The sequence below is a fragment of the Oryctolagus cuniculus genome, chromosome 20 (genome assembly GCF_051225735.1).
Source record: "Oryctolagus cuniculus isolate XC-2025 breed Fujian yellow rabbit chromosome 20, ASM5122573v1, whole genome shotgun sequence".
Lineage (NCBI taxonomy): Eukaryota > Metazoa > Chordata > Mammalia > Lagomorpha > Leporidae > Oryctolagus > Oryctolagus cuniculus.
This window is the reverse complement of record NC_142886.1, coordinates 9,969,406-9,995,820: the sequence shown is the minus strand read 5'-3', so window position 1 is coordinate 9,995,820 and position 26,415 is coordinate 9,969,406. Positions and strand designations below refer to the sequence as shown.

Genomic DNA, 26,415 nt, shown 5'->3' with positions numbered 1-26,415 from the left:
GCTCTTGGCTCCAGATTGGTGCAGCTCTGGCTTTTGTGGCCAACTGGGGAGTGAACCAGTGGATGGAAGACCTCTCTCTCTCTCTCTCCTCTCTCTGTGTAACTCTTTCAAATAAATAAAAAAAGTAATGTCTGTAACAGATGAAACACACAAAACAGATAACATCTAAAAGAAAAAAAAAAAAAAGAGGATAAACAGTGCTTCTCAAGAGAGCTTCTCCTCACTCTCGCCTAGGGTGTCCTGACTCCTGCATTTGCATTCCTAAGTATCAGGTGAGGTATGCATTTCTTTCCTGCAAGACTGTAGGCTCCCTGAGCCCAGGCAATACTTTTTTTTTTTTTTTTTTTTTGACAGGCAGAGTGGATAGAGAGAGACAGAGAGAAAGGTCTTCCTTTTGCCGTTGGTTCACCCTCCAATGGCAACCACGGCTGGCGCGCTTCAGCTGGTGCACTGCACTGATCCAATGGCAGGAGCCAGGTGCTTCTCCTGGTCTCCCATGGGGTGCAGGGCCCAAGCACCTGGGCCATCCTCCACTGCACTCCCGGGCCACAGCAGAGAGCTGGCCTGGAAGAGGGGCAACCGGGACAGAATCCGGCGCCCCGACCGGGACTAGAACCCAGGGTGCCAGCGCCGCTAGGTGGAGGATTAGCCTATTGAGCCACGGCGCCAGCCAATACTGTCTTATTCACCTCCCTGTCCCAGAGCCTGCGGGTGGTAGGGGCCCCACAGCTGTGCTGTGCTGACTGTACCAACAGTTCTTCAGCTCCCACAGTGTGACAGGCCTGTGCCAGGCCTGATGACACCTGGACGTAAACCAAACAGCTTGCTCTCAAGGAGTTGCTGGTGGATAGAGGAGAAGCACAAACAAGAGACCAGGCAGGTCAGGCAGAGTGTGATCCACACGGGGTTAAGGCTTGGGGCAGGGGCGGTCCATTGTATCACACCATTCTTGTCACCCCCAGAACGGCTGGCAGGAGGTCCCTGGGAAGGTGACGTCATCTCCCTGCCTGTGATCAGCACCTGCCCACACTAAGCTCCTGGCCCTGCTGTGCAGTTCAGGTGGGGACTCTAGGGCACCTCCACGTAAATAGACATCAGGGCTGGAGAGAGCACAGAGCAAAGGGAGGAATAGCACAAAGCAGGGGAGAATCGTGGTGAAAGGGAGATGGAAAAACAAACAAGATCCACACAGCTGCAGCCAAAACAAACAAGATCCATACAGCTGCAGCCAAAAAGAAACAAGATCCATATAGCGCAGCCAGGTGTTCGGTGCAATGGTTAAGATGCTGTGTGGAACGCCCACATCACCTATCTGAGTGTCCAATCCAAGTCCTGGCTCCTCTGCTTTGGATCCAGCTTCCTGCTAATGTGCACCCTGGGAGATGGCAGATGATGGCTCAAGTACTTGGGTCCCTGCCACCTACACGGGAGACTTGGCTCCTGGTTCTGCCTTTTTTTTTTTTTTTTTTTTTTTGACAGGCAGAGTGGACAGTGAGAGAGAGACAGAGAGAAAGGTCTTCCTTTACCATTGGTTCACCCTCCAATGGCTGCTGTGGCTGGCACGCTATGGCCAGTGCACCACGCTCATCCGAAGCCAGGATCCAGGTGCTTCTCCTGGTCTCCCATGCGGGGGCAGGGCCCAAGCACTTGGGCCATCCTCCACTGCACTCGCAGGCCACAGCAGAGGGCTGGCCTGGAAGAGGGGCAACCGGGACAGAATCTGGCACCCCAACCGGGACTAGAACCCAGTGTGCCAGTGCCACAGGCAGAGGATTAACCTAGTGAGCCGCAGCGCCGGCCTGGTTCTGCCTTTCAACAGCTTAAACCTGGCTGTGTGGACATGGGGGGACCGAACCAGCAGATGAAAGATCCATAGCTGCCTCTATGACTTTCAAATAAAATACATTTTAAAAAGTATTTTTTTCAAAGAGACAAAAGAGAAGGAGTGAGCCTTTGCCCCCCTCCTTTTTTTAAGATTCATTTTTATTTATTTAAAAGGCAGAGTTAGAAAGAGTAAGAATCAGGACTCGAACCGGTGCCTACATGGGACGCTGGTACTGCAGGCAGAGACTCTACCTGCTATGCCACAGCGCTGGTCCCTCCATGTGGTTTTATGATCAGCTGGGGACTTGGGTTTGAAGATTCAGGCAAGAGTTGATGGGGCAGGGGCCAGCGCTGTGGTATTGCTGGTAAAGCCGCCACCTGCAGTGCCGGCATCCCATACAGGCACCGGTTCAAGTTCTGGCTGCTCCACTTCTGATCCAGCTCTCTGCTGTGCCCTGGGAAAGCAGAAGATGGCCCAAGTCCTTGGGCCCCTGCACCCACTTGGGAGACCTGGCTCCTGGCTTCAGATCGACACAGCTCCGGCTGTTGCGGCCAACTGGGGAATGAACCAGTGGATGGAAGACCTTGCTCTTTGTCTCTGCCTCTCCTCTCTCTGTGTAACTCTGACTTTCAAGTAAATAAATAAATCTTTAGAAGAAATAAAAGAGTTGATGGGCAGAGGAGCTGGGCTGGGGGTGCTGGAGCAGCCCCTGGGATGGTGCTTGGGGGCAAGGTCACGGCCAAGGCAGACCCGAGCTGCCTGGCCAGGAGGGAGGGTCGAGGTTGTGGGAGCAGTCCAAACCGTGTTAGGGGTGGCTTTTTAGATAATTAAACATCTGATTTCACACCGAGAGAGAGGAGTTGAGCCAGCGCCGCCTCAAGGGCATAATGCTGGCACCTCCTCAGGCTCACTCCCCCCTGCTTCGTGGCTATTTTTGTGTTAGGAACTCGGAACTTTTATTCGTCTGTTGATTCATTCATTCAGCAAACACTGACTGTACACCCGGCGGCAGCAGCCAGGCTCCGGGCGGACGTGAGGGATTCACGGACAAGACAGGCACGCTCCCCGTGTCACACAGCCTCGGCGGCAGACGCCACGGGCTCTGTGGTGTCCATGAAGAATTCCACAGCACTCATCTGAGCAAGACTCCCGAGGAGAGGGGCCATACGCCAGCTGCCTGCACAAGTCTCAGGAAGAAGAAAGTGACCGTGGCCTTCACTGGGTCTAGGCCTCTGGGCACAGTTTCAGAGTGGGGGGGGGACCCTGACCTTGGGCCCTTCTGTCGACAGCAGGTGCAGCAGCTCTCCTGGTATCAACAGCTGCTTCAGCAAAGCCAAGCTTGCACTGTCTTGTCACACTGGACAGAGAGCAACTCCACGTACTCTGCACATGTGCAGATTCAACAGGGCCAGCCCCCGCCCCCTAGAGCCCTCTTTAAGTGGCTCGTCCCTCCCTTTGGCTGAGGGGTTGGCATTTTTAGTGCCCTGAAAAATCCAAAGTCCTTTCTCCCTTCCTCTTTCCCCCGTCATTCAGAAACCAGAATTTCATCCGAGTGCTGAGAACTGTTTAGGCCTGGAAACGGGAACGGACATGCTGCCATCTGGGGACATGAGCCTCGGTCCTCAGCTGCTGGGCGGGCACAGGGAGCCGAGGACTGTAAAGTGCCCTTGGGCCTTCCCAGGCACCACGGTTTCAATGTCTCCTCCAAAGTTCACATTGCAACTTAACCCCCAAACTCACATGGGGAGGGAATTGGACGGGGCGCCTTTGGGAGTTAATTGGGATTCCACGGGACCGGTGGCTTTCTAAGAAGGGCCAGCATTTGGCCTGGTAGTTAAGATGTAGCTTGGAAGCCCGTGTCCTGTATCAGAGTCTCTGCCTTTGAGTTTTGTTTTCACTTCCAATTCCAGCTTCCTATTAATACGCATCCTGGGAGGCAGCTCCAAGACTCGGGTTCCTGCCATCCCTGGGGGGGACCTGGGTTGAGTTCCAGGCTCCTGGCTTCAGCCTGGCCCGGCTCTGGCTTTGCAGGCATTTAGAATGGGAACCAGTGGCTGGAAGATCTGAGTGTGTGTGTGTGTAGGGGAGCGTTTCTCTTTCTCTGTCCCTCACTCCACACGAGGCCCTCACCATAGGCCAGCACCACGCTCATGCACCTCCTAGCGTCTAGAACCGTGAGGTCAACAAGTCTCTATTCCTTATCACTCATGTGGTCTACCGCATTTTGTTAGAGCAACAGCAAATGGACTAAGGTGCTCGTTTTGAACCCACAAATGATGCCTTCTGGAGTTGCAGGCTCAGATCAAGCAGGTGGTCCTAAAGGCTGGGGTGAAATGACCAGAATCCCTAGCACCGTAGACATTTGGCAGTGCTGAGATGAGAGAAAGATAGTGAGACACTCATGCCGATCTGAGGAGAGGAGAGGCCCGGGGTGGGGATAGATTTCCATTTAGCTCGCTCGTTCCGGCGGCTTCACATTGGCATGCTCAGCACATTCCCTCCTGCGCAGCCCAGACACTCCTCGGTGCCTTGCAAGTGCGGGAGAGGCTGGCCTGGAGCCAGCTGGGCTGGGAGCTCTGGTAGTATGGGCAGGAGGGGAGGTGGCTGTGTGCTGGCCTACAGTCTCCAGGGCACCCACTATCCTGCACGGGGAAGGCACAAGGCCTCAGTGAGACGCTGGCAGGAGCAAGGCTTTATTTCCAAAGACCTAACCCTGGCCATGCAGGAACGGGCACCAGTCTGTCAGCATGAACAGGGTCACAGGCTGTGCTGCCATTAAACCCAGGGCCTCTCTGTTTCTCTTCTTTCCGTTTTGTTTCCATGCTGTGGCTATGCTCATGCTCATTTGTGTGTCTTCCTTCCTGAACAACCTGCACATGGAATTATGGTCTGGTGTCACAGCCGGGGGACTCTGCTTTTAAAACCCCCTTCAAGAGTGTCATGGAAGTCAAATACGCCCCTGAGAGCAAACCCCTCCCACATGCCTCCACTGACAGGTGCGCTCGCACAGGGAAGGGTGGGCGCAGAGAAAGCCTGCAGCTGTGGAAGCTGCCACTGCCATTGTCACCACCACTACCGCAGTGTTGTGCAAGGCCCCGTCCTCCATGCAGGGGGGGGGGCATGGCAGTTTATTTTCATAACACAGATGCTGACGCTGGATACAAGGCACGTAGAACAAATGCTCGAGACGCCTAAGGGGAGAGGGTCCTTTCCAGTTGGAATAGTTAGGGGGCTTGGAAAGAAAACCATTTTGGACAGGCAGGGGGCAGGGGTGGGCACGGAGTCAGTAACACAGAATGAGCCCAGCGGACAGGCATCAAAGGACATGTGAGAGCCAGCACTGTGGTGTAGCAGGTAAAACCATCCCCTGCAATGCCAGCATCCCATATGGACACTGGTTTGAGTCCCGGCATGTCCATTTCCAATCCAGCTCTCTGCTATGGCCTGGGAAAGCAGTGGAAAATGGCCCAAGTCCTTGGGACCCTGCACCCACGTGGGAGACCTGGAAGAAGCTCCTGGCTCCTGGCTTCAGATCAGTTCAGCTCTGGCCATTGTGGTCATTTGGGGAGTAAACCAGTGGATGGAAGACCTCTCTCTGGCTCTCTCTCTCTCTGTAACTCTGCCTTTCAAATAAACAAAATCTTTTTTTAAAAATTTTTATTTATTTATTTATTTTTTAAAGATTTATTTATTTGAAAGTCAGAGTTAGGGGCTGGCACTGTGGCTCACTTGGTTAATCCTCTGCCTGCGGTGCCGGCATCCCATATGGGCACAGGGTTCTAGTCCTGGTTGCTCCTCTTCCAGTCCAGTTCTCTGCTGTGGCCCAGGAAGGCAGTGGAGGATGGCCCAAGTGCTTGGGCCCCTGCACCTGCATGGGAGACCAGGAGAAAGCACCTGGCTCCTGGCTTTGGATCGGTGTAGCTCTGGCTGTAGCAGCCATTTGGGGGGTGAACCAATGGAAGGAAGACCTTTCTCTCTCTCTCTCTCCCTCATTGTCTAACTCTATCTGTCAAATTAAAAAATAAGAGTTACACAGAGAGGCAGAGAAAGAGGGGGAGGGGAGGGGAGGGGAGGGGAGGGGAGGGGAGGGGGGGAGAGAGGAGAGGAGAGGAGAGGAGAGGAGAGGAGAGGAGAGGAGAGGAGAGGAGAGGAGAGGAGAGGAGAGGAGAGGAGAGGAGAGGTGAGGTCTCTCATCCAATGGTTCACTCCCCAGATGGCTGCAATGGCCGGAGCTGTGCCGATCTGAAGCCAGGAGCCAGGAGCTTCTTCCCGGTCTCCCAAACATGGGTGCAGGGCTCCAAGGACTTGGGCCATCTTCTACTGCTTTTCCAGGCCATAGCAGAGAGCTGGACAGGAAGTGGAGCAGCCGGGTCTTGAACTGGCACCCATATGGGATGCTGGCGCTTCAGGCCAGGACATTAACACACTGTGCCACAGTGCCGGCCCCAATAAATCTTTTTTTTTTCTTTTCTTCTTCTTCTTCTTCTTCTTTTTTTTTTTAAAGACCTATAGGGCCAGTGTCGCGGCTCACTAGCTAATCCTCCGCCAGGTTCTAGTCCCGGTTGGAGTGCAAGATTCTGTCCTGGTTGCCCTCTTCCAGGCCAGCTCTCTGCTGTGGCCCGGGAAGGCAGTGGAGGATGGCCCAAGTGCTTGGGCCCTGCACCCCATGGGAGACCAGGAGGAGGCACCTGGCTCCTGGCTCTGGATAGGTGCAGCGCCGGCCGTAGTGGCCATCTGGGGGGTGAACCAACGGAGGGAAGACCTTTCTCTCTGTCTCTCTCTCTCACTGTCTAACTCTGCCTGTCAAAATAAATAAATAAACAAGTAATTAAAAAAAAAAAGACATTTAGGTTGGATTCTAGAGGCAAAGGAACCACTGAAGCTGTGGCCAGGTCAGTTCCTGAAATAAGCCAAGGACTGACTCCAGGACCCCCACAGGTACCCAGACCTGCAGATGCTCAAGCCCTACATCATCAAAGACGGCGTAGTGTTTGCATGCAAGCTATGCACCTCCTCCAATATACTGAGTCATCTCTGATGGCTTACGATAGCGAGTGCAGCCCAAGTGCCATGTAAATAGCTGTTATCCTGCCTTGCTTAGGCAATAACGACAACAAAAAGTCTGTGCCTGTTCAGTACAGACACCAGCTTTTTATTTTTTCTAGTTTTGATCTGTGGCTGCTTGCGTCTGTAGATGCAGAATCTTCGCATGCTGAGACTGGCTGTATCACTGACAGTAATGGCAATAATAAGACAAAATGTGTCAGATGGCATTTCAAAAAAAGCATGCAAAATCTATAGCAGGAAAACCATAAGAGTCTCCAGAGGCACCGATAAGAAAGCTCAAAGAGATGGAACCATTCTGAGCTCTCAACCAAGAAAACTCAATATCATCAAGATGCCAATTTACTCTAAAGTAATACATATTTAATAGCATTTCAAATATATTGATATTGTAAAGTCCAAATTTACAGGAAGTTAGAGGATTCAAAAATTCACTAGGAAAGGGCCAGTGCTGTGATACAGCAGGTTAAGCCTCCACCTGGAGGCATCAGCATCCCATATGGGTGCCGGTTCGAGTCCTGGCTGCTCCACTTCCGATCCAGCTCTCTGCTGTGGCCTGGGAAAGCAGTAGAAGATGACCCAAGGCCTTGGACCTAGCACCCATATGGGAGACCTGGAAGAAGCTCCTGGCTTCTGGCTTCAGATCGGTATGGCTCTAGCCAACAGGGGAGTGAACCAGCCTTCTGCTACTGAAACCACCTTTTGCTATTTTATTTCGTGAAAACATCTTGGAAGCTTATTGTCTTTTATTACTCTTGTTCTCTGGAATTTTCCTAGATGTTTTTGTTTCCTTGTTTTCTCAGTGAATTTTTTCTAAATATTTATTTATTTATTTGAAAGGCAGAGTTACAGAGATGCAGAGGCAGAGAGAGAGAGAGAGAGAGAGAGAGCGAGGTCTTCCATCCACTGGTTCACTCCCCAATTGGCCACAACAGCCAGAGCTGCGCTGATCTGAAGCCAGGAGCCAGGAGCTTCTTCCGGGTCTCCCACATGGGTGCAGGGGCCCAGGGACTTGGGCCATCTTCTACTGCTTTCCCAGGCCATAGCAGAGAGCTGGATTGGAAGTGGAGCAGTCAGGACTCAAACCAGTGCCCACATGGGATGCCGCCACTGCAGGTGGCTTTTTTTTTTTTTTTTTTTACCAGCTTTGCCACAGTGCTGGCTCTATTTTTTTCATCTTCTATATTTTCCAAGAAATTGCTAAAGACCTCTTAAATAGCATAGCAGAGTACAGACTTATAATAAAACTGTGTGGTACTACCTTAGGAAAAGACGGACAGACTAATTAGGATGAAGAGAGTCCCGAGTACAGGCAGGCATCTATGGGTCACACAGGTGGTATTTCACCCTTTATGAAGAGGGAATGTGGATTGTTCTGTATAGGATGCTGGCAAGACCTAGCCAGCCAGCAGGAAAAGTAAAATTCATACCTCATACTCCAGGATAAAATCTGTCTGAGTCAAAAATGGAAATGCAATAAATGAATATAAAAATAGCCAGGGGCCAGCACTGTGGGTAAAGCCATTATCTGCAGTGCTGGCATCCCCTATGGGTGCTGGTTGAGACCCAGTTGTTCCACTTCTGATCCAGCTCTCTGCTATGGCCTGGGAAAGCAGTAGAAGATGGCCCAAGTCCTTGGGCCCCTGCACCTGCGTGGGAGATCTGGAAGAAGCTCCTGGTTCCTGGCTTTGGATCGGCACAGCTCCGGCCATTGTGGCTAACTGTGGAGTGAACCAGCAGATGAGAGATCTCTCTCTTTGCAACTCTGTTTCAAATAAATAAATAAACCTTTAAAAAGATAAAATTCCATGCACACACAACCGGCATGTAACATGGCCCTCAATCAGTTTAATTATTTTTCCTTCCTTCCTTCCTTCCTTCCTTCCTTCCTTCCTTCCTTCCTTCCTTCCGACAGGCAGAGTGGACAGTGAGAGAGAGAGAAAGGTCTTCCTTTGCCATTGGTTCACCCTCCAATGGCCACTGCAGCCGGCGTGCTGCAGGCGGCGCACCGCGCTGATCTGATGGCAGGAGCCAGGTACTTATCCTGGTCTCCCATGGGGTGCAGGGCCCAAGCACTTGGGCCATCCTCCACTGCACTCCCTGGCCACAGCAGAGAGCTGGCCTGGAAGAGGGGCAACTGGGACAGAATCCAGCGCCCCGACCGGGACTAGAACCCGGTGTGCCGGCGCCGCAAGGCAGAGGATTAGCCTAGTGAGTCGCGGCGCCAGCCCCTCAATCAGTTTAAATAAACTACATATAAAAGCTATTTTTGAGACAACTGGGCCATTTTGAATATCAAGTGCATATGAGATTATATCAGGGGAATACTGTTATTTTATTAGGCATAATGATGACATTATGGTTAGGTGAGAAATGTTTTTCAGAGACACGTGCTCAAACAATTAGAGATAAAATGTCATGATGGTCTTTCATTGACCTTAAAAATACTTCGATCCACAAAACAGGTGAACGTGGCAGAATGTTAATGATTGTTATGTTTAGGCAATGGTTCACGATGGTTGTGCGTCTACTTTTTTGTGTGTTTGGAATTTTTTATACCAAAAGTTAAAAAGGAAAAGATCCCAGGCCCTTGTGATTTGCTGGCCAGACGGGCCAACAACAAGCCTGATAAAGCCCTGTGTTGGCAAGGATGCGGGGAAAACGCTCATACACTGAAGAGCGTGTGACGGGGACAACCACTGGGGAAGGCAATTTGGCCAGAGCGCTCTTGCCAAATCAGAATTGATTAGAATTCCACATGCACATACTCTCAGATGCAGTGATCTCACTTCTAGGAATCTAGCCTGCAAATACACTTCTATGTTTGCAAAACAACCTACGACATACTTATTCATGGTATTTTTGAAACAGCAAAAGATGGGAAACGATGTAGATAGCCACCAAATAGAGGAGCAATTAAAGTTAGATGTCCAGGGGCCAGCACCATGGCGCAGTAGGTTAATTCTCCACCTGCGGCAGGGGCATCCCATATAGGCTCTGGTTCAAGTCCCGGCTGCTCCTCTTCCAATCCAGCTCTCTGCTGTGGCCTCCGAAAGCAGTAGAAGATGGCCCAACTCCTTGGGCCCCTGAACCTGCTTTGGAGACCCAGGAAGAAGCTCCTGGCTCCTGGATTCAGCCATTGCAGCCATTTGGGGAGTGAACCAGCAGAAGGAAGACCTTTCTCTCTGTTTCTCCCTCTGTAACTCTACCTCTTAAATAAATAAATACAATCTTTGAAAAAAATTTAGATGCCCGTACATTAGAATGCTATGTACCTGTAAAAACAAACAGAAGCTGTCTGTGTATTAGTGCAAAGAAATCTTTGAGGTTAGGTGAAAAAGAAAAGTATCGAGTGATATGCAGTAAAAACAAAACGAAACAGAAAAATCAATGCACACCGTGAGCATAACGTATTCCTGGAAGGAGCTACTAGAAGCGGTTAATACAGGGCGCCTGCAGGACTGGTGGCAGTAAAACTTACGATTTGCCCTTTAAAAGCTTTCACCCCCAGGGTGTATATATTATTCATTCAAAACAGAAATAAATGTTTTGCTTTTTCTAAAGAAAATATGACGTGCTGCCTGCTCCCTGAGATGGCCAGTTCCTGCTGTGTCCCTTCCTTGCCTTAGGGGTTTTCACAGGCAAAGCACAAGCATCCGGAACTTCCTGAGCCCACAGGACAAGTGACAGTGAGGAAAGGAAGCTGATGGGGCTGGAGGGCCCCCTCCCCCCCCAGACACGAAATGGGCAATGGGGCCATGGTTCCCCAGGGTGCAGCGGGACACTGCCTCCCCAGCCACTACACAGCTCGCGGGTTCTCTCAGCTTCCCCACGGAGGCTTCGAGGCACAGGCGTCTCCCTCAGGGTCACAGCTCGCCCCTTCCTTCTGCAACACCCTCTCCACGCGTCCTCCAGTAGCACCCGCTCTGGAACCAGCTTCGCCTCCCTGCTCCCATGGGCACTGGGAAAGCGATCACCAGACATTCCCAGAAGGGCTGTCTGACAAACAGGAACCTGCTCCTATGCCCATGGTAGCGTTGAAATGCCCTATCTTTGAAGGACCCGAGTCTCCCAGTCCTAGGCTCATCTATTTATTCATCCCATGGCCTCTTCTGATATTCCATGAGTGCTTCATAAATCTCCTTTTGTCTGTTACAAATTTGCTCTGAGGGGCATGCATTTGGCGTGGTGGTTAAGACATTGCTTTTGTGGTTGGTGCTGTGGCATGGTGGGTTAAGCTGCTGCCTGCGATGCTGGTTCAAGATCCAGCTGCTCCACTTCTGATCCCAGCTCCCTAAGGAAAGCACTGGAAGATGGCCCAAGTGCTTAGGCCCCTGCATCCACATGTGAGACCTGGATGAAGCTCCAGGCTCCTGGCTTTGTCTTGGCATACATAGCTCTTGCCATTGTGACCATTTGGGGGAGTGAATTAGCAGATGGGAGACTGATCTCTCTCTCTCTCTCTCTCTGCCTCCCAAATAAGTAAATAAATAAAAATCTGCAACCAAGAACAGAAAATAGCAACCTAAATAATCAACAGGAATTATTTAATTTTTCTAGTACATCAATGATGATATTTAACAAAGCTATAGAACCTCTAATGACAAGAAAGAACATTACAGGTTGACTATCTCTTATCCAACATGCCTAGGACAGCATGTGTTTCTGAGTTTGGGGTTTTTGAATTTCGGGATATTTGTACAGACTTACCTAGCTGAGCCATCCCTAATCCAAAATGCTTCCAAATCCCAGACTTTTTGGTCACTGTCATGGTACCCATAAAGTTCTGATTCTGGAACATTTTAGATTTTGGATTTTTGGGCAAATGATGGACAATATGTATAATACACTTTAAAGGAAAATTCCAGTTATAAAACCACGTGCATGGGCCGGCGCCGCGGCTCACTAGGCTAATCCTCCGCCTAGCGGCGCCGGCACACCGGGTTCTAGTCCCGGTCGGGGCGCCGGATTCTGTCCCGGTTGCCCCTCTTCCAGGCCAGCCCTCTGCTGTGGCCAGGGAGTGCAGTGGAGGATGGCCCAGGTGCTTGGGCCCTGCACCCCATGGGGAGACCAGGAAAAGCACCTGGCTCCTGGCTCCTGCCATCAGATCAGCGCGGTGCGCCGGCCGCAGCGCGCCGGCCGCGGCGGCCATTGGAGGGTGAACCAACGGCAAAAGGAAGACCTTTCTCTCTGTCTCTCTCTATCACTGTCCACTCTGCCTGTCAAAAAAAAAAAAAAAAAAAAAAAAACCACGTGCATGATCAGATCCTAGCTTTGTAAACTCATACAAGGTTTCTTTAAAAAGTTAATGGAGGGGCTGGTGCTGGGTTAAGCCTTAGCCTTCAGTCCTGGCTGCTCTACTTCTGATCCAACTCCCTGCTAATGTACCTGGGAAAGCACCAGAAGATGGCCCAAGTCCTTGGGCCCTTGTCATGCACATAGTAGACCCAGAAGAAGCTCCTAGCTCCTAATATTGGCCTTGCACAGGCCTGGCCACTGTGGCCATTTGGGGAGTGAATCAAAAGATGGAAGAAAATCTGTCTCTCCTTTTCTCTCTGTAGCTCTACCTTTCAAATCAATCAATCAATCAATCAATCAATCTTTAAAAAAGTTAATGGAAAACACGCATTATGAAAAAAAACTATGCATGGATTTAAAAATACTCAAGGGGCCAATGCGGTGGCACAGTGGGTAAAACCACTGCCTGCAGTGCCGGCATCCCATGAGTGCTGCTTTGAATCCCGGATGCTCCACTTCCGTTCCAGCTCTCTGTTATGGCCTGGGAAAGCAGTAGAAGATGGTCCAAGTCCTTGCGCCCCTGCACCCATGTGGGAGACCTGGAAGAAGCTCCTGGCTCCTGACTTTGGATTGTAGCCATTTGGGGGAGTGAACCAGTGGATGGAAGACCTCTGTCTCTCGCTGCTCCTGCCTCTCTGTAACTCTGCCTTCAAATAAATAAATAAATATTAAAAAAATTCAAAAACTATCCTTAAGTCCATTTTCCCACAAACGTTTCAAAAGATTTAAAATATTTAAATTTATTTGAAAGGCAGAGTGACAGAGATGAGGGAGATATAGAAAGAGAGATCTTGGCCGGCGCCGTGGCTCAATGGGCTAATCCTCCGCCTTGCGGCACCGGCACACCGGGTTCTAGTCCCTGTCAGGGCGCCGGATTCTGTCCCGGTTGCCCCTCTTCCAGGCCAGCTCTCTGCTGTGGCCAGGGAGTGCAGTGGAGGATGGCCCAAGTGCTTGGGCCCTGCACCTGCATGGGAGACCAGGAGAAGCACCTGGCTCCCGGCTTTGGATCAGTGCGGTGCGCTGGCTGCAGCGTGCCGGCCACAGCGGCCATTGGAGGGTGAACCAACGGTAAAGGAAGACCTTTCTCTGTCTCTCTCTCTCTCTCACTGTCCACTCTGCCTGTCAAAAAAAAAATAATAATAATAAAAGAGAAAAAAAAAAGAAAGAGAGATCTCCCATCCAATGGTTCATTCCTCAAACGGCCACAACATCTGGGGCTGAGCCAGGCAGAAAACAAGAGCCAGAAACTCCAGCCTGGCCTCCCATATGGGTGGCAGGGCCCATCATAGGCTGCCTTCCCAGGTGCATTAGCAAGGAGCTGGATCAGAGGCGGGACAGCCGAGACTTGAACTGGTGCTCCGAGATGGGACCCAAGCAGTGGCTTAACCATTGTGCCACAATGCTGGTCCCTTCCACAAACTCTTTGAAGGACCCTCATGTGCATAAAACAAAGCTAAAGTTGAGTCTTATAGCTGAGTGGTAAGCTGTGCGTGACTGTTCTCTTTGCGTACCTGTTTTCTCAAATTTCCGCAATGAACATGTGTTATTTTTATATCAAGCAACAGATGTCACAGAAAAATAGGATCTATAACTCATAAACTGTGAGGAATACATGATGAAAAGTTTAAAAGGTAGTTTGCATTTTTAAAAAAAGATTTATTCTTTGAAAGGCAGAGTTAGAGAGAGAGGGAGAGACAGAGATTTTCCATCTTTTCATCTGCTGGTACATTCTCCAAATGGCCAAAACAGCCAGGACTGGGCTTGGTGGAAGCCAGCAGCCTGTAACTCTATACAGGTCTCCCATATGGGTGGCAGGGACTCAAGTACAGGGGCCATCTTCCGCTGCTTTCCCAGGAGTATTGGCAGGGAGCTGGATCACAAGTGGAGCAGGTGCTCATACAGGATGCTGGTATCACAGGCAGCAGGCGTAACCTGCTGTACTGAAATGCTGGCCCCACATCTGCAATTTTTTTATTGCTATTTTAAAATTTACTCAGGAAACAGGGCAGGTAGGGGAAAGAGGAGAGAGAGAGACAGAGACAGAGACACACAGAGAGAGAGAACGAGAACAGATGTATAAGAATGCAATCCAAGTTTCCCACATGGGTGGCAGGAACCCAACCTCTTGCTGCCTCCCCAGGTCTGCATTGGTAGGAATCTGGAATCTGGAGTCAGAGCTGGGAATAAGACCCAGGCATTTGGATATGGGGTGGAGGCATCTTAACCAAACGTCTAAGCCCAGAAGTCTGCGTTTTTATCAGTTCACAGCTTTATGCTACAGGTAAAACTCAGTCACTGGATAGATCCATGGGAACAAAAGCACACCTTCCTCCTCACACCAGGAAGCCAATGTATGAGCCACACCTGAATTCTCATGAGCTTGTGACAAACCTCAATGACACAGATGCCGATTCCTGATGAAGCCTGGCTTAGGGGCAGGCTCTTGGGGACACAGCTTGAAAACAGGGGCAGGAATCCCACTGGGCCTGTGGACAGCACTCAAGTACAATCCAGCTAGGGCTGAGCGCAGGAGAAAGCTTAGGGTGCATCCTACATGTCTGAAAATGCAAATGCAAGAATAAAACATGGAAGACTAATTTGACAAGTGATGCAGGTTCGGGGTTGGTGCTGTGGCGTAGTGGGCTAAGCCTCCATCAGTGGCACCAGCATCCCATATAGGCACTGGCTGGCATCCTAGCTGCCCTTCTTCTGATCCAGCTCTCTGCTGTGGCCTAGGAAAGCAGTGGAAGATGGCCCAAGTGCTTGGGCCACGTGGGAGAGCTGGAAAAAGCTCCTGGCTCCTGGCTTTGGATCTTGCTCAGCCATTGCAACCATTTGGGGAGTGAACCTGTGGATGGAAGACCTCTCTCTCTGTCTCTCCCTCTGTCTGTAACTCTGCCTCTCAAATAAATAAATAAAATCATTAAAAAGAGAAGGGATCAAGGTTCAACACCAAGAGGCTGGTTAAGTAGCTCCAGGCATATCACCACAATGGAAGGAGACAGCACCACTAAATGCTGATTTGCATGCTCACTGGCATGCAGAGATATTTACAGTATATTGTTAAGTGAAAAAGTTCTAAGTGTATAGTATTATGGATAACATTTTAATATTTACACAAATACAGTCATACATTTATAGACATTAAAATGCATGAAACATTCACAACATCTCCAAGTTTATCGGTCTTACCAATCTTTTCTATCCTAAACAATCATATATATGCTAATAAAAATGTTTAGGATATAAAAATAATCACCCTATTAACAAAATAAAATGGGGCCTTTATATATTTCAGCAAAACAAAGCAAATAATCACAGACTGATTTAAAGCAGATTTTTTTGGAAGAAGAATAAGGACAATTTTGGTCTGAGATTTGAAGGGACAATGATTTTAGAAGAGCAAGGAAGAAAGGGGGCCTTGTTCAGAGCCCCTCAGGTATGTGTGCATGTTGGGTGTGGGGATGAGAAGTGGTTCATTTATCCACAGCCAAGCCGTGGGTACACAGTGAAGCTGAACTGTACCCTCCAGGTAAGGAAACAGCCTGCAGGCGAAGCCAACCGGCACCTCGCCAGCTGCCCACGTAAATGGGTTTGGACAGGAAAACCAGCTGAGAGGCAGCTGCAGATGTCTGCTCTGGAGGGACGGGGCCCTCCCGACGTATCAACCAGGGAAATGAAATGTCAGCAGCTGTGCTGGACCGCACCGTGGAACCCGGATCAGCCGGCCCCGGCAGTGTCCAGGATTGGAGGGCGTCCATCATAAACGCGAGTTCAAGGTTTTGGAGAACCCACTGATTTGCTAAAAAGGATCAATCCCCTTTGCCCTCACCAGGAACCAGAGCCTCAATGTGCAGGGTGAGACAACGGCATTGTGGGTGGCGTCTTCGCAGGTTTGGGCAGCATCCAGTTCAAGTCCCTACTTCTGCAGATGAGGACACAGGCCCTGGGCCTCGGCCATGGTGGCCCAGCCACAGCAGCAGGACAGAAGGATGGGCCCCTTCTTCCTCTCTATTGGCTGCCAAGGGCCTCCAATCGCCACCTCCTCTTTCCTGGACTTGCACAGTCCTCTCTCCAAACTGCCCTCCCTACTGAAGGCAGGGTGATCTTGAAAAACACAGATCGGGGCTGGCACTGTGGTGTAGTGGGTAATGTCATCGCCTGCAGTGCCAGCATCCCAGTCCAGCTCTCTGCTGTGGTCTGGGAAAGCAGTAGAAGATGGTCCAAGTCCTTGGGCCGCTGCACCCACGAGGGAGACCCAGAAGAAGCTGCTGGCTCCTGGCTTCGGATCAGCACAGCTCTGGCTGTTGTGGCCAATTGGGGAGTGAACCATTGGATGGAAAACCTCTCTCTCTCTCTCATTCTCGCTCTCGCTCTGCCTCTCCTTCTCTCTGTGTGTAACTCATTCAAATAAATACATAAATAAAATTAAAAAAAGAAAAACACAGATCTAACCCTGTCACTTCCCGGTCCAGAGCACCAGGCTGAGTAGGGAGCAGCTCTGGCACTCAGCTGAGGGCCACAGCTCCTGCCCTCTCACTGACAGCTGTCCCTGCTAACAGCAGTCTCCCTTTGATCCTTCAACCGGCCACTCTTTTTTTTTTAATATTTAATTACTTATTTTATTGGAAAGGCAGAATTACAAGGAGGCAGAGAGAAAGAGACTGATATATCAGGTTCATACATATCAAGTCACCAAAGTTATCACTTTAATTTATATATTTTGGCAATTTTCAGTTTTTCTGATAAATAACACCTTTTTAGAATACTTCGTGCCTAAAATTTGCTCCCCAATTTTGGATGATTTTTTTTAAAAGATTTATTTATTTATTTGAAAGGCGGAAGTACAGAGAGGCAGAAGAAGAGAGAGAGAGAGAGAGAGAGAGAGAGAGAGAGAGAGAGAGAGAGAGTCTTCCATCCACTGATTCACTCCCCAAATGGCTACAACGGCTGGAGCTGGGTCGATCAAAAGCCAGGAGCTTCTTCCCAGTCTCCCAAACAGGTGCAGAGACCCAAGGACTTGGGCCATCTTCTACTGCTTTCCCAGGCCACAGCAGAGAATTAGATCAGAAGTGGAGCAGCCGGGACTTGAACCAGTGCCCATAGGGATGCTGGCAGCGCAGGCAGCAGCTTTACCTGCTATGCTACAGTGCCTGCCCCTCAGCCTGCCACTCTTTAGCAAATAATTTCCCCCATGGAACTCCTCAGTCCCCCTTTGAGTTTCCTGCTGCTACTGCCAGGACCTCACCCACAGCCTACAGTTCCTGGAAGATGTATATTATGAAAAATGAAGGCCTGGGTTTCAGATTTTTTTTTTTTTGCACCAAAATAAATGTATCTTAATTTAATTCTCCATGAATATTTTGAAGTCACCCGGGAGGTGGCTCCTGCCTGTCCCTCCTCTCCACTACTGATCCCTGCTCTGACCCCAAGGCCCTTCCAGTGAGTTACAAGCTACGTTTCATGTGATAAACACATCCATGTCCCAGTAAATCTTCAGAGCGCTTACCGTAATTTGTCATTGTGCCCTTGTGTGTGTATGCACCAGGGTACTTCAAAATGTTCATGGGAAAAAAATGGACCTAAAAGATTATTTTGATGTCCTCCAAAATTGAAATGCATGCATATGGAGGTCTTCAAAGAGTTCATGGAAAATGTGTATTATCTGGGCTGGCGTTGTGATGTAGCGCATAAAGCCACTGTCTGCAGTGTTGGCATCCTATACGGTGCTGGTTCGTGTCTCAGATGCTCCTCTTCTGATCCAGTTCTCTGCTTATGGCCTGGGAAAGCAGTGGAAGATGGCCCAAGTCCTTGGGCCCCTGCACCCACGTGGGAGACCCGGAAGAAGCTCCTGGCTCCTGGCTTTGGATTGGCGCAGCTCCGGCCATTGCGGCCACTTGGGGAGTGAACCAGCGGATGGAAAACCTCTCTGTCTTTCCCTTGCTCTGTGACTCTGCCTCTCAAATTAAGAAAAAAAAAATGTGTACTACGATAAAACTATTAATGGGTTCTAAAAATTTGTTGTACCAAAATAAACTTATCTTTTCATTCCATTTGCCAAGACTGTTTGGAAGTCCTGTGGAATACAGACCGTGTGTAATTATTTGATCTGTGTGATCTCTTGCCAGCCTGTAAAGTGAGAATCCAGGGTTGATCTAGTTTCCAGCATCCGAGGGCCGAAGGGTCGGAGACAAAATGCCCCCAGAGACTCAGCTGCCAACATGCTCCTGTCACTTCCGCTCGGCGACATGATGGACGACCTACAGATGTTCTGAAGATGGCGTCCTTGGAGCCGCCGCAGCAGAGCAGCAAGGGGAGAGGGGCGGGGCTGGGAGCGCGCAGAGGGCCAGTGGGTGCCGGCTGCTCTGGGGCCGGAGCAGAGTCAAGGCCTGCGGCAGAGCCTGCCCTTCGGAGCAAGGCTGACAGCCCGCAGGAACGCCCCAGAGATGGAGGAGGTTATTAACGCGGCTGGCGCAGACGGCGCCGCACGGGGAGGGAACCGTCTTATTATTAACCTCAGTGTATTAATATTTGATCAGATGTCCTCATGGTGATAGATGGCAGTCACCCGTGGATGGGGAAGAGCTTCAGGGCTGCAGAAGCTTCTTCAAGGGGAAGAAGCAAGAGAGGAGGGGGCCCGGGGAGAAGGCGCTATGTCCTGGGCAGGGGTGTGCCCGGGCTACACAGCAGGTGTCCTGGGCATGGGGCCTCTCTGGCAGGTTCCCACACAGGTAACTGGCAGGCTTGTCTCTGCAGGGGCATGATGGGAAAGGGGCAGGGGATGATTTCATAATGGCCGACCTCCAAGACAATCCTACGGACTTTTTGCCCCCTTCTGACAGTGCATCCAAATGACTGGTGATGGTTACAGATGTCCATGAGTAGTGTATTTTTCCAGTATGCAAGGGCATTTCAGAAAGGTCACAGAGGAGCCAGCGAGGTGGTGCAGTAGGTTAAGCTATTGCTTGTGATGCCAGCATCCCCGTAAGAGCACCAGTTTGAGACCAGGCTGCTCAACTACTGCTTCCCTACTAATGCACCTGGGAAGGCACCAGCAGATGGCCCAAGTCCTTGGGTCCCTGCCACCCCTGTGGGATGCCCGGATGCAGTTCCTGGTTCCTGGTTTCAGCCTGGCCCAGACCTGGTAGTTGCGGCCATTTGGGAGTGAACCAGCAGAGGGAAGACCTCCCTATCTCTTAGTCTGTCTCTCCCTGTCACTCTGCCTTTTGCATAATAACTTTTTTTTTGATGCTCACAGGAAAAGGGAACTAAAAGAAAAGTTTATTTTGGTGGACAAAATTTTGCAATCCAGGCAGGTTTTTTTTTCATAACATATTTTCATGAAGGTTTTGAAGACTCCTGGAATCGTCTTTAAGCAAAACTCCAATTTACGCTTCGCAATCTGAGAAGGCAATTTAAAAGCCCCTCCTTGCTGACCCCTCCCAGGGGACTGCAGAGACACAGAGGGTCCTCGCAAGCCAATCCCTGTATCTCCAATACCTGCCTCTGATTCCTGTCCACTGGCTGCCGAGGGGCTGCCGGGCCCCGCCCACTGGGCTAAGTCCTGCTCCCTGGGGGAATCAGTTCCCCTTGACACCAAGCCCTTCCTGAGTGCCTGGGGCAGCTGGGACCAGGCGGGATGAGGGGCACAGGGGATAAGCCAGGCATCTCTCGGAGAGCCTCACGGGACGGGAAGAGGCCCACGCCACCCCTCTCTGGAGAGTTCCTGGGCAGCTAAGGAGGGCAGGCAGCGCATGGCAGGGCCTGAGGGCCAGTGCCCTGAGGCTTGCTGGAACGAATATCTGCCAGTCACAGAACTTAACTGTACGGCTGGGACAATGGTGGCCCAGCGAGAAGGTGGAGGATCCACAAGGAGGGAGCCTCAAAAATTCATGGAAAACATGGACCAAAAAGATAAGCTTATTTTGGTGAAAAAAATTTTTTGTTTTGAAATCTGTGCCTAGTTTTTTCATAATATGCGTTTTCCCTGAGCTTTTGGGACCTCCTGATGTGTGCTTTGGGGCACACGGACGCAGCCTGCTGTGCACCTGCTGCCCCGTGGTGCTCTGTGACGTGTCCTCATCCAACCTCACCGCGTGGCTGCCGCCTCACTTCTGGGGACCAAGCTACAGACATGATGCAGCAAGTGAGCTCACCTCTTTGGGAATATCTCTCGGCTCCCATGCTCAAGGAAGACCCCGGGCAGGCTACTCGAGGCTGTGCACTTGGTTTTCACAGCAGGGACTTGATGTAGTCCAATCCTAAGTTACTCATTGGGCCCATGGAGCTGGCGGAGGACTGAGAAAGAACACGCCGACTCACGACTCACGACTACAACCTCTAAGACGCCTGTGTGCAGTGAGCAGTTGTAAATCACTCAGCAGGTGGGCTGTGTGTGTGCAGCCAAGGGGGAGTGGGGAGGAGGGAGGGGGAGGGGAGAGAGGGAGAGGGAGGGGGACTCCTGCCTGGGCTTTCTCTTTCCCCAGCTGCTTTCTGTTCTTCCACACCCAGCTCTCCCAGGGCCACACCTGCCTCTAAGCAGTGTCACACCCACCCTGGAGGATGTGCCCAGGTGCAGGCAGGCAGAGATCTCCCTGGGGAGGGGGGACGGTGGCTACAGGGCAGCATCCCAGCTGGTAATCTCCCTGCAGACTGCAACGCCTCGCCCGTCATCCAGACGGCCACATGTGTTTCTGCGTGGGTCCCGGTGTGCCAAGGTGAAACGGGAGACAGGCTCTGAGCAGGCAGCTTCCTATGGAAACTGGAAACTGCTCAGGGCGGGGTAGGGGAGGGGCAGGGATGTGGGCTTTCAGCTGCTCCCCTCCTTCTCATCCCTCAAAGCAAGTCCAAAAAGTGAGAAGGCGCCAGAGGCAGCCATCAAATCAGAAGCGAATGGTCCCTGGTGCTGGCAGGTGCCCCAGGGCTACCCACTCCTGGGTAGCTGACAGAGCAGCTCCAGTCTGCTCGGGGAGCTGCAGGGGAAAAGATTCCTGCAGGCCCCTGACCCTCGCCTTGGCATTGCCAGGGTCACATCTACCTCCTTACAGGAGCCTTCAGCGATGTTTTCTTCCCCGCTCCCTTTTGCTTCTGTCTGACAGGTATCAAACTCCTTTGTTCCGGAGAGAGGTCTGGGTTTTCTGTGCTCGGCAGGGTAACCAGACGGCTTGTGTCTTTAGGCCTCGGGGGCTGGGATGCTCTGAAAGGCAGGACAGGGAGTTTCTCCAGAAAGGACCAGACCCAGTGAGGTGCTCTAACCACAGGTTACTAAGTGCAGATGGACCCACGGGGGAGGGCTCCCGATGTGGCCCATCAGCCTTCATCCTCTGGGCCTCCCATGGTCAGCTGGCGGATGGCCAGGACACAGCTAGACCCTGGACAGGCTGCCCCCATGCAAAAACAGCTGTGGGAACGGGGCTTCCTTCCCATGAGCCTAAGATCTGGGCGTAGATGTGGAGCACGGAATTAACTCAGTTTCCCTAGTCCTTGGGTTTCTCTTGTTTATCTAGCTTTTCTCCGCAAAGGAGAGCGCGGGTGATGATTGGAGCACTGAGCGCGTGATCTCCAATGTCTGAAGTTAGGAGAAGAGAAAGTACCTACGGGAAATGTTCTTAGTACAGTCCAGGACCCCCCAGGGGTACCAAAAACCCATGGTGGCTCAAGGTCACTGTGTAGTATGGTATAGTATTTGCATACAACCTATGCACACGCTCCCACGAGCCTCATCTCCAGAGGACTTACAATACCTACTACCAGGGAAAGATCGGATTCACAGCGTATGTCCTAGGCAAGCGTTTGTTCACACGGCTCAGAGGCTTTTGTTTCCACTAATATTTCCCCTCCCCGCAGGGTTGAGTCCATGGATAAGGAACTCTCAGAAACAGAGGGGCTGTATCTTCTTTGATTGTAATGAACTTGGGAAAGCACTATGATTCTATCTTATAAAACAGGAAGCTGGGGTTGGCACTGTGGTGTAGCAGGAAAAGCCACCGCCTGCAGTGCCGGCATTCCATATGGGCGCCGTTTCAAGTCCTGGCTGCTCTTCTTCTGATCCAGCTCTCTGCTGTGGCCTGGGAAAGCAGTAGAAGATGGCCCAGGTCCTTAGGCCCCTTCACCCACGTGGGAAACCTGCAAGAAGCTCCTGGCTCCTGGCTTTGGATTGGCGCAGCTCTGGCCATTGCAGCCAATTACGGAGTGAATCTGGATGGAAGATCTCTCTCTCTCTCTCTGCCTCTCCTTTCTCTAACTCTGAGTTTCAAATAAATAAATAAATAAATCTTTAAAAAAATTGCACCACAATAAAAGTATCTCTTCCTTCATTTCTCATGCGTTTCTGAAGTACCTCATGTACCCACTCAGCAAACTGCCTCCGTTGTGCAAGAGACAGGGCTGGATGCCCGCCTGCCTCAGGTTCCTGTGACAGGGAAGCTCTAGAGCAGGCTGAAAGACGGATCCAAGGCAGAGTCCACTTCCTGAGGCTCCTCGGGAAGGGCTAACCCCTACCCAGGCTGCTAAGGTGTCCCCAGAGACAGCACTGAAGGGAAAACATGTCAAGGAGTGAAGACTGGGGCAGACTGACCCGCTCCCTCTCTCTGCTCTACCCACTGGGCGGAGTGCATCCAATTGGCCACTCTACTCTGGACCTGTCCATAGCTTTAGCTTCTGGCACAGGCCACGCCAAGTGGACTCCCAAGGGGAGAAAGGCACGAAACTGCATAGGTTGTTAGTAAAAGTCTTGAAAGGGCCTCAGACTCCTGTGTTGACTTGTTGAGTCATCCAGGTGCAGGGGTGTTACTCCACCCTCTGGGACATGCCCCGTCCCTGGGGTGCTTTCAAATCCTGGGTGGGTGAGATGCCCACCCCTGGTGAAGAGGGGTTTTCTGAGCACAGCCACGGTCAGTGACAGCTCTTTCCAGATCATCCTAAAACTGGCCGTTAGGTGTCTTGTGTGGATGTCTCTGAGGCTTATCTCCTGAGCCCATGTCCAGCAGCACGTCAGACCTGCCTACCTGCCCGTCAGCTCACACCCCCCTTCCACCCCAGCCCAAGGGCTGCCTCCTCCAGGAACTATTCCGACTGTCCTTGTGTCGCCTCCTTTGGCTCTCTCATTGCTATTTGATTTATGTGCCTTGCCCACAGTTCTTCTCTGATTCTACTCATGCTAATTAATTGTGAACATAGTTCATTCTCCCCTAATAGATTATGAACTCCTTAGAGACAGGTACTAATATTGAATTCATCTCTGTGGTTCCCCTCTCTCCTTTCATGTCTGGCCAGGGATTTAGCTTTAAACTTAGTGGGAGAACAATGAAGAATTGTTAAGATGGAATTTACCTTGGTTTCTTAAATTAGGGTATCTGTGAAACAGATCAATGAGTCTCTCCACTGAGGACAGGCCCCACCCCATGCCATCCTTCAGCAAGCTTTATGGAATATGGTACCCACCCTTCTTCACCTGTATCATGAAGGTCACTGATGCCGAATCCAGCCAGGAGAGGGGGAGGGAGGGGGAGAGAGAGAGAGAGAGAGAGAGAGAGAGAGAGAGAGAGAGAGAGAGGCCAGACCAACAAAGCCAAGCATCCAAATGGAGTCTCTCCATTGCAACAGGGAAGACAAGGCACTGCGACCTTTTTATTCCTTTTCTGGGATGAAAAGTCTAGACATTCCTGAGGTGAAAGGTCAGAAGGCCTCACCGGGCCTAGGCCCTACCCATGTCTCAAGGTCTTCCAGGGAGGAGAGGATGAAGACAGAGCAAATGACCATGGACTTCAGATGGGGCGCGAGAGTGTGGGGGTGGCGGGGGGCGACCACTCCAGAATGTGCTGTGGGGAAAAGTGCCCTCTGACACAGGAGGTGATGGGGACATTCAGCAACGGTGGACACCGGTCCCATCGGGGCTGGTGACAGGCGGAGCAGGGAAGGAATCCAGCCCCTTCTCCCTGAGGCACAAACATCAGCTACAGGACTTAAACTCCCTTTGCTGGCCCAAGTTCCAGGAGGCAAGAGCCTCCGCTAGAGGTTGAAGATATTATCTCTCCATCTCTGTCTCTCTCTCTCTCTCTCTCACACACACACACACAGTGAGAGAGATCCATTACTGGCTTGCTAATTAAAAACCCAGTCCCAGTTGGAGGAGGAGAGTCCCCCTCCACACAGTCCTCCTTTAACAGGCAGTGTGGGGAGATCTTTCCCTTCTGTTTCCCATCAAGTCACTCTCCTTTGGGCATCGCAGACAGGACTATACCAAGCCCCTCTCCAGACCTCGGCAGGAAGTCCGGGCGCACAGTGAGGCCCCGCACACCTGTGCCCAGCTGTGCCGCCCGTCAGCCACCCAGCTGTGGGACTTTGATGTCTGACTTTGGCCACAGGGCACACGAGACAGAGGGGCAGGGCAGGGCCCACCTGCTTCTCAGAGGCACCTGGGGGACACAGGAATTGGGGAGGGGGTGCCTGGGGCAGAGGCACGCACAGCCCTGTCCCTGGCTAGGGGCCAGCCTCTCTGAGTCAGGGGCACCCTCTCCATCACAGCCATGCACAGACTCCCCATAGCCCACGTGGGACTCGCCAGAGGGGGGAGGGGCGTGTGAACGCTCCCCCGACCCCACAGGCGCCCAACAGTACCTGCCAAGGTCTTGATCCGGGACCTCTCGAAGAGCCTGGCCGAGCTGTTGTCATTATCCAGTTCGTCGTCCGGGGCGTCCCAGCGGGCATTGACCCGGCTGTACGGCGGCTGGTTGCCCACGTTCTCAAACTCCGTGGCCGATGTCATGTCAGCAGGCTCCTCTCAGCAGCGACGCCTGCCTCAGTCCTCATGGAAGGGTCCCTGGGGGACAGCGACACAGTCAGAGGGGCAGCTCCCGACCCCTCGCGCCGCCTCGGGGGAACTCAGCCCGGGGGCGGCCACCAGCGTCGGACGCCGGCGTGCGCAGCACAGAGCCATGTCATCTGCGAGGCATGCCTCCCGCCCGGGCGCTCTGGGTCGTTGGTTATAAAATAGTGCAGCTGTAGCCGCAGCGGCGGCGGTGGCGGCAGCCCCAGGAGCTGCGGTGGCGGGGACGGGGACGGAGAGCTGTGGGCAGTGAGGGTGTGGGCGGCCAGCAGGTGGCGCCCTCGGTCGCCGTCAGCCGCTTGCTCCGGAGCCAGGGGCTGGGGAGGGGCAGCCCCTACTTAGTGGACTGGGGCTAGACCCTGCCTGGGGTGGGGGCGCCAGGGTCAGGCAAGGAGAGGGGGTAAGTTAGAAGTGGGCCGAGTCCCACTCCAAGGTGAGTCAGTGGGAGACGCGGACAGGAGCGCCAGGCAGCCACGGAGGCACCAGCACCCCAGACAGCAGCACTGGGGACAGCCAGTCGATACCAGCTTTCGCAGCGGCTGAGATTCAGAAATCTTCACTCTGTTTTTGCCTTCTCTGAAGTGGTACCGGTCGCAGGAGGGCCCACGCCACCCAGGGCAGCTGCTGTCCCATCCAGGCCACCTGCACCATGGTGGTAAAGGAAGCCAGCAGGTGATGGCGCTGTGGGCCCGGTGTCCGTGCAACACAGCTGGGGTATCATCAGACGCACCGAGTCCTCACTCCGGCCTCTTGTATCAGGTTCAATCACTCACCCATTCATTCATTCACAAGTAATTCAAACACGCACCAAGCCCTGGAGAGGTGGCCGGCACAGTGCTGGGCAACTATGAGTAAGACAAGAAGGGCTGCGTCCTTAGGAGCTTATATCCTAGAAAGAGAGAATTAAGCACGCAACTACCAGGAAAGGTGCTGTGTGCCAGGACTGGGAGGGAACCGAGTGTGCTTGGAGACTCCGAGCAGGCGCTGGGTGCTGGGAGAAGGAAGGTTAAGCTGATTCCTAAAGGAAGCTTGGAAGGACCCGTGCAGGGACAGATGGAAAGGGACAACTGTCCAGATTGCACAGAGAGCAGGTGCACAGTCCTAAAGGTGAAAAAGAGCAGGACAAGATGGAGGAGCCTTAAGAAGTGACTAGAGTTGTGGGCATTGGGCCTGAGGGTTAAGATGCCCACGTCCCTCTGGACTCCCTGGGTTCAAATCCCAGCTCTGCTCTTGCTGAGTCCAACTTCCGCTAAATCACACCCTGGGAGGCTCAAGTGCTTGGGCCCCTGCACCCACATGGGAGACCTGGATGGAGCTCCTGGCTTCAGCGCCAGCCCTGCCCTGGCTGTTGTAGCTAGTGGGAGTGTGAACCAGTGGCTGAGAGTTCTGCCTGTCTCTGTCT

At 52.0% G+C, this 26,415-nt stretch overlaps 1 protein-coding gene across 2 annotated transcripts in view; it reads right to left on the bottom strand.

Annotated features, from left to right (window-relative positions):
* SPTB (spectrin beta, erythrocytic) overlaps positions 1-26,415 on the bottom strand; it is a 147,219-nt gene that overhangs the window by 56,230 nt on the left and 64,574 nt on the right. For both annotated transcript variants that reach the window (XM_051838741.3, XM_051838742.3), the window contains exon 2: positions 24,806-25,007. In XM_051838741.3, coding sequence (XP_051694701.3) covers positions 24,806-24,953 — 148 coding nt within the window. In that variant the 5' untranslated portion in view covers positions 24,954-25,007. The remainder of the gene's footprint in view (positions 1-24,805; positions 25,008-26,415) is intronic.